Source organism: Palaemon carinicauda, chromosome 20 (genome assembly GCF_036898095.1).
Source record: "Palaemon carinicauda isolate YSFRI2023 chromosome 20, ASM3689809v2, whole genome shotgun sequence".
NCBI classification, from domain to species: domain Eukaryota; kingdom Metazoa; phylum Arthropoda; class Malacostraca; order Decapoda; family Palaemonidae; genus Palaemon; species Palaemon carinicauda.
Window position 1 is genome coordinate 19,874,980 of NC_090744.1, and position 8,775 is coordinate 19,883,754.

At 34.8% G+C, this 8,775-nt stretch overlaps 1 protein-coding gene across 1 annotated transcript in view; it reads right to left on the reverse strand.

Moving 5' to 3' along the window:
- LOC137659460 (ADP-ribosylation factor-like protein 4C) overlaps positions 1–8,224 on the reverse strand; it is a 29,579-nt gene extending 21,355 nt beyond the window's left edge. The window contains exon 1 of the mRNA XM_068394354.1: positions 7,903–8,224. Within this exon, the coding sequence (XP_068250455.1) occupies positions 7,903–8,122 (220 nt within the window). The 5' untranslated portion in view covers positions 8,123–8,224. The remainder of the gene's footprint in view (positions 1–7,902) is intronic.
- Positions 8,225–8,775: the final 551 nt, after the last annotated feature.

The following is an 8,775-nucleotide window of genomic DNA, read 5'->3' on the forward strand; positions in this document are numbered from 1 at the left end:
GACATTTTGCTTGACCGTGACCTTGACCTCGGCCTTCCAAAATCTAACCATTTCTAGCTTTTTACATAACAATTATTCCTTGAAAGTTTTATTACCCTACGATTAAAATTATGGCCAGCAAGCTGTTCACAAAAACACACACACACACACACACACACACAAACGGGGTAAAACATAACCTCCTTCAAACTTCATTGGCGGAAGTAAAAATCTCTTTCTTTTCCAAGAATTGAAATGAATATTGAAAAGTGATGTTCAGGTAATATTTTAAGGGTTTTATTGAACACGAACAGCCTATTAACTACAGAATCAGATTAAGAGTTATTTAAACATTGTTGATACCATAATTTTCCATAAGAAAAAACCTCTAGGAAATCCTATTATTATTATTATTATTATTATTATTATTATTATTATCATTATTATATTACTACTACTACTACTACTACTAGGACAAACAAAAATATTGCTGTGAGGAAATGAAATAAGGAAATAAATGAAATATATATAAGTAAAGAACAAAAAAATCTAAAATATTTCAAGATCAGTAACAACGTTTAGAACATCTTTCATATAAAAACCATGAAGCGAGACAAAAAAAAAATAAAATTTATTAATTTTTCCTAATAAAATTGTTTTTGAATTCCACAGTAACAGGTCGTGAGGTACATTTCAGTCCACTTGACCAAGAATTTTCTGGACTACCAGACAGGAAATGACCAGGACTCGTCAGGCAAACATACTGACCAGTAAATTGACAGGTTCACAGGTTATTATTATTATTATTACTATCCAAGCTACAACCCTAGTCGGAAAAGCAAGATGCTATAAGCCCAGGGGCTCCAACAGGGAAAATAGCCCAGTGAGGAAAGGAAATAAGGAAATAAATAAATGAAGAGAACAAATTAACAATAAATCATTCTAAAATAAGTAACAACGTCAAAACAGACATGTCATATATAAACTATTAACAACATCAAAAACAAATATTGTCTACTGATGGACAGGGGAGCATAATAGGCAACTGTCTGTCTGTCTTTAAGTCTGCAGGATTTCAGGTACTTATGATTATTATAAGCCCAGGGGCCCCAACAAGGAAAATAGCCCTGTGAGGAAAGGAAACAAGGACAGTAACAACATTAAAATAAATATTTCATATATAAACTATAAAAACTAACAAAACAAGAGGAAGAGAAATTAGATAGAATAGTGTGCCCGAGTGTACCCTCAAGCAAGAGAACTCTAACCCAAGACAGTGGAAGACCATGGTACAGAGGCTATGGCACTACCCAAGACTAGAGAACAATGGTTTGATTTTTGGAGTGTCCTTCTCCTAGAAGAGCTGCTTAGGCCTACCATAGCTAAAGAGTCTCTTCTACCCTTACCAAGAGGAAAGTAACCACTGAATAATTACAGTGCAGTAATTAACCCCTTGGGTAAAGAAGAATTGTTTGGTAATCTCAGTGTTGTCAGGTGTATGAGGACAGAGTAGCATATGTTAAAAAATAGGCCAGACTATTCAGTGTATGTGTAGGCAAAGGGAAAGTGAACCGTAACTAGAGAGAAGGATCCAATGTAGTTCTGTCTGGCCAGTCAAAGGACCCCACAAATCTCTAGTGGTAGTATTTCAACGGATGGCTGGTACCCTAGCCAACCTGCAACCTACTGATGGACAGAGGGAGCATAAAAGCGAACTGTCTCTCTGTCTGTCTGTCTGGAGGTCACCGCGATCTTCCCAAACCACAATCGGGTTGGAGGGTAGCGTTATTATAGGACCTGTGCCCCAAAGGATTTTTTTTATGCGTTACTTATACGTAGTTTAAGGGCTATTCCTTCATTTCCTTTCCACGCTGGGCCACTTTCACTGTTGGAGCCTTGAGTTGTAGCTTTCTGCTTTTCCAGCCAGGGTTGTAGCTTGGCTAATAATAATAATAATAATAATAATAATAATAATAATAATAATAATAATGATAATAATAATGTTAATAATAATAATAATAATAATAATGTTAATAATAATATAATGTTAATAATAATAATAATAGTAATAATAATGATGATAATAATAATAATATAATAATAGTAATAATAGTAATAATAATAATAATTATAATAATAATAATCATAATAATAATAATAATAATAAGAAGAAGAATAAGAAGAAGAAGAATAAGAAGAAGAAGAATAACAATAATAACAGTAATACTAATAATAATAATAATAATAATAATAATAATAATAAAAGTAATAGTAACAATAATATAATAATAATAATAATAATAACAATATTAATAATAATAATAGGTAAGGAATATGAATGCTTCTGAGGGCACAGATAATCATGTTTGATAGAAAAACATTGGTTCTAGGAAGCACATTCAAAAGACAAGCTACGCAGAGAGAGAGAGAGAGAGAGAGAGAGAGAGAGAGAGAGAGAGAGAGAGAGAGAGAGAGAGAAAGAGAGAGAGATGTATATGAACTAATTTAGTGACAATGTTTTACGAAAACTTTAAAAACTCGAGTCGAACGCAAAAAAAAAAAAAAAAAAAAAAAATCTAGAAATTATCAGTTGTTTTTTATGGTAACCATTGAAATTCTTGCATGAGAGAGAGAGAGAGAGAGAGAGAGAGAGAGAGGAGAGAGAGAGAGAGAGAGAGAGAGAGAGAGAGAGAGAGACTGGATGTTGATTTTCTTAGTTACTGTGATCATATTATTTTTTCTTACTTTGAACAAAAACTCTATCCATAAAACATAAATGTTTTCCGATATTGCCAGAATAGAAGATAGAATTTAATACACAACTGAACAAGAGGGGCACTCAGTAGAGCGCAGATCTCCGCCGCGGCAGCTTGTTTCTCAACCTTTGGCTCGACCTTGACCTTTGACCTTAACATGAATTAATTGGCGTGGATTTTCATACACCCACATATGAACCGAGATTGAAGTCTCTGTGACAACGATGTCCAAACTTATGGCTGATTGCGTGGAATTGGACATTTTGCTTGACCGTGACCTTGACCTTCCAAAATTTAATCAATTTCCAGCCTTTCATATAACAGTTAATCCCTGCAAGTTTCATTACTCTACGATTAAAACTATGGCCAGGAAGCTGTTCACGACTAAACACGAAAAAGGACGAAAACGTAACCTCCTTCCAACTTCGTTGGCGGTGGTAGAAACGCTATGAACAATGTTATGAAGTTTAAAGTGAATAAAACGACCTTCAATCGGAACTATTTATTAAAGGAAAGTAACAAACAGGAATTCAAAGGGCCAACGTTCTATAAGTGATTCCTAAATTATTATTATTATTATTATTACTAGCCAAGCTACAACCCTAGTTGGAAAAGCAAGACGCTATAAGCCCAAGGGCTCCAATAGGGAAAAATAGCCTAGTGAGGAAAGGAAATAAGGAAATAAACATTATGAGAAGTAACCAATAATGAATATAAATCATCTTAAGGAATAAGTCATTGTACTTCAATAGGGAAAAATAGCCCAGTGAGGAAAGGAAGAAACAAATATAATGGAAATAAATCTTCCTTAGCGTGATTGGGAGGTGATTTTCCCAAGGGCGAGAGAAGGCTCAAGAAAGAAGGTTCCAGAAAGAAGGTTCAACCGTAGCCTTGGCTTAAAGTATGAAGAGAATCGTCTTTGATAATAATAGGATTAATGCGAATCATCACTGAAATTAGCAGCGGTAATTAGGGAATGATTAAAACGTTAAGAATGACGAATATATTTTTTACGATATATATATATATATATATATATATATATACATATATATATATATATATATATACATATATATATATATATATATATATATATATAATATATATATATATACAGTAAATGATGGTCAAATTATTATTATTATTATCATTATTAAGCTACAATCCTAATTGGAAAAGCAGGATGCTATAAGCCCAGGGGCTCCAATACGGAAAATAGCCCAGCGAGGAAAGAAAACAAGGAAAAATAACATTTTAAGAACAGTAACTACATTAAAAGAATATCTCCTATATAAACTATAAAAACTTTAACAAAACAAAAGGAAGAGCAATTAGATAAAATAGTATGCCCGAGTGTACCTTCAAACAAGAGAACTCTAACCCAAGACAGTGGAAGACCATGGTACAGAGGGTATGGCACTACCTAAGAGTAGAGAACAATGGTTTGATTTTAGTGTCCTCCTAGAAGAACAGCTTACCATAGCTGAATTAGCTAAAATGTTAACGGGAAATGAATGAGCAAGGGGACAATGAGAAATGAATGAGCAAAATGGGAAATGAATGAGAAGAAAATGGGGAAATTAATGAGTAAAAGGCAAATTGAATGAGCAATAAGAGAAATGAATGAAAACAGTAAAATGAATAAGAAAAGTAAAATGAATGAGCAATATAGGAAATGAATGAGAAAAAGATAATGGGGAAATTAATGAGTAAAAGGAAAGAGGGAACTGAATGAGAAGAAGAAAAAGTAAATTGAATGAGCAAAGGGAAATGAATGAGAAAAGTAAAATGAATGAGGAAAAGGAAAGAAGTAAAATGAATGAAGAAAAAAAGGATATGTATAAGAAATAATTGAAATGAATGAGCAAAAAAATAAAATAAAAAAATAAACGAGCAATAGGAAAATGCGAAATGAATGAATGAATGAGAGAGAGAGAGAGAGAGAGAGAGAGAGAGAGAGAGAGAGAGAGAGAGAGAGAGATCACCTAGGTGTGGGGTGAAGATGACTATACAGCCTGATAGTATACAATTTTTGTCACTCAGACACTGATGTCTCTCTCTCTCTCTCTCTCTCTCTCTCTCTCTCTCTCTCTCTCTCTCTCACCTGCAAAATCCAACAGAGCATATAATTTGCTTTGCCACACAAACATCTAGCTGAGAGAGAGAGAGAGAGAGAGAGAGAGAGAGAGAGAGAGAGAGAGAGAGAGAGAGAGAGAGAGAGAGAGCAAACATATCTTTATAGGAATTTCTTAAACATTTACAAGAACAATTCTAAACTTTCTAAACGACTCGACGACATTATTATTATTATTATTATTATTATCATTATTATTATTATTAGCTAAGCTACAACCCTAGTTGGAAAAGCAGGATGTTATAAGCCTAAGGGATCTAACTGTGAAAAATAGCCCAGCGAGCAGCGAGGAAAGGAAATAAGGAAATAAACGAATATGATAAGTAATGAACAATTAAAATAAAATATTCTAAGAACAGTAACATTAAAAGATTTTTCTTATATATATAAACTATAAAAAGATTTGTGTCAAACAATAATCATACTACATTGAATCCTTCTCTCTGGTTACGGTTCTTTCCCTTTGCCTACACATACACCGAATAGTCTGGCCTATTCTTTACATATTATCCTCTGTCCTCATACAAGGGGTTAACTACTGCACTGTAATGGTTCAGTGGCTACTCTCCTCTTGGTAAGGCTAGGAGAGACTCTTTAGCTATGGTAAGCAGCTCTTTTAGGAGAAGGACACTCCAAAATCAAACCGTTGTTCTCTAGTCTTGGGTAGTGTTATAGCCTCTGTACCATGGTCTTCCACTGTTTTAGGTTAGAGTTCCCTTGCGTGAGGGTACACTAGGGCACACTATTCTATCTAATTTATCTTCCTATCGTTTTGTTAAAGTATTTATAGTTTATTTAGGGAATATTTTATTTTTCCTTATTTCCTTTCCTCACTGGGCTATTTTCCCTGTTGATGCCCCTGGGCTTATAGCGTCCTGCTTTTCCAACTAGGGTTGTAGCTTAGTAAGTAATAATAATAAATCAATTTACAGCTCTGAGTCAGCCAGAAAGTGTGGCTAAACCAAGCTCTAATGAATGGTCTTAGGCAGGAACCTCTTCCTGGGCCTAGACCCAGGGTCTACTTATAGGCTCGTGGCTAGGAGGTAATGAAGATGCCCTTGGGGGGAGTTCTGGGAAGATGAGAGAGAGAGAGAGAGAGAGAGAGAGAGAGAGAGAGAGAGAGAGAGCGTGCAGTACAATCTTCCTACCTTTACTCGGTCTATTGTTAAAACCGTTAACCCTTCATTTCAAAGACTACCAGTAGATTTTGGGCTGATTTTTTGTATTCTATTAATAAAGTTTTTGCTGTTAAAAAGTTTAATAATCTGTGAGTGATTCAGCGAGAGAGAGAGAGAGAGAGAGAGAGAGAGAGAGAGAGAGAGAGAGAGAGAGAGAGAGAGAGAGAGAGAGAATGTGTACCCTGTGTGCGTGATAGAGAGAGAGAAAAAAGAAGGAATAAAAAAATTGAAATAGCTTTAGAGTTTAGCCTTGTCTTATACAAATGATTACTTCTTGCGAAATAGTGAAGGGGTTTCATAAGATTGGTTAGAAATTTATGACGTTTGGAAAAGGATATTAAAAGATATTTATTGGTTATCGTAAAGAAAATAACATACTATTTAATTTAATTAACAAAAACACATATCACTAAAAACTTAGCTGTACATACACGATTTCTTTAATGTTCTATAGACTAGGCTCATATAGGCCTACACATGATCGGCTGCTAATGACTCAGCAGGTAGACCTATAGCTCACAAGTATGGTCAGGTTGCAGACACTACAAGAAACTACCGAGCTTTAGAGGGTATCGAACTCCCATTCAACAGATTACCAGGCAGAGAAGCTTCCAATAGGCTATCACAAACTTAATTACTTCGTTACGAATACTATTTAAAACATCAGCGGTTGATGTCGAAACTATCAAGAAAAATTGACGTTGATTGACTGATTAGGAATTATCTGGCACTCAAATGAACGTTGATATATGTCATAATCATCATAATCAATTGCTCGTATGAAAAAAATAAACAAAAAGGAATTAATATCAAACAAACATTTGATAAACACATGCGCAGGATCAGATCAACTCTACATCATGAACAAATCTTTAGACACATCTGATAAATATCTTTAACAGTGATTGCATTAAAAGGGTATTGATATCATCAAAGTGGTCGCATCAAACATATGTATATATTATAAATATTACATTTGCTAAACCTTTTTAATATTGAAATGATTGCTGAATAAATAATAATCAAGCCGGTTGCATTTTTTCTTATAACCTGTTGCAATCCGTTTTTCACTAGCAAAAGCTACATTGCAAGGTGAAAGTATTCGAGACATCCTGAACTTTGGTCTAATGTTGACGTAGTGATATTCATATTTTCTCTCTTTCTTTTATAAGAATTTCTTCCGAACAAATTTATATTTAAAGAGTAGGCCTAGGGTAGATTAAATGAAAAAAAGAAACAGAGCAACAAACAAAAGTACCAGCAAATTCATAGGCATTTTAAGATATCTTATATTATTTATTCATTATTTTCATAGTTTATTCATTTCATTTCCTCACTTGGCTATTTACCCTGCTGGGGCCCTTAGGCTTATGGCGTCCTGCTTTTTCCAACTAGGGTTATACCTTAGCTAATAATAATACTAATATCATTAATAGCTAGGGTATAACCCTAGTTGGAAAAGCAGGATGCTATAAGCTCAGGGGCTTCAACAGAGAAAAGTAGCCCAGTGAGGAAAGGAAACAAGGAAATGAATAAACTGCAAGAGAAGTAGTGAAGAATTAAAATATTTTAAGAACAGTAATAACATTAAAATTAATCTTTCACATATATATATAAACTATAAAAACTTCAAAATAGAGGAAGAGATATAAAATAAGTGCGCCTGAATGTACCCTCAAGCAAAATAATAATAATAATAATAATAATAATGGGTATCAAAATCCACAATTATATGCGTTGTGTATGTAAAAATAGCAGGAGCTTACACACTTTTTATCAAAGAGCCTCTTCATTAGAAGCTATAATAATAATAACAATAATAATAAGAATAAATAATCAGGCAAGCACCCACCTTTGCATTTACCGGAAGTTCCCTTGATCTTCTCACAGTTGAACCCTATGGTGGGAACAGTGTTTAAATACTGATCGAACTTCAGACGGTACAAAGCAGTGGTTTTGCCCGCCGAGTCAAGCCCTAGCATGACGACGTGTAAGGGCGTATTCAGGGAGGGCAGGGCGTCCAGGAGGGAATGCCCCTTTCCTGACCCTCCTTTGCCTAAGCTCCCTCCCATGGCTCGGCCCTTACGATGCTCTGGCGGGAGGAGGAGGAGGAGGTGGGGCGTGGCCGCCTCATGCAGAGGGGGCTGGGGGCAGTGATGCTTCCAGATACTCAAACATTTCTATGGTTTCCTATAACTTAATCTTTAAAGATTTCTTTCTTTATCTTGTTTTACTTCATTAAGTACAATATTGTTTCAAAATTGACCAGTGTGGTCCACTAAGCACGGATGGTCAGTACATTCCGATGTACCCTTTCGGTAATTTGCAAATTTTTTCTTTTTTTGTACATACCAATGTACCCTTTACGTAATTTGCAAATTTCTCCTTTTTTAACTTTATATTTAATTAACGAAATCGATAACTATTTGTTAAAAACACAGACACATATATCACTTAAGTCATCACTTGTAAAATTTAAAAATAACCGATTCTTAAACTGCCGATGTTATTTTGGTCCAAACCAATCGGCTAAATTGCGGTCAAAGAAGTTTATCTGAAGAGGAGGCGATGGTATTAGCTAAGGAGAGGGAGTAGGGAGTAGGGGGAGGGAGTAGGAGGGAGTCTAGAGAAGGCAAAGGCTGGGCAGGTAGCCAACGTAATCCCTCCGGGCTATAGGTGCTCTTCAACTCTCCCGTTCATTCAGAATTATATTCCCTTTTCTATA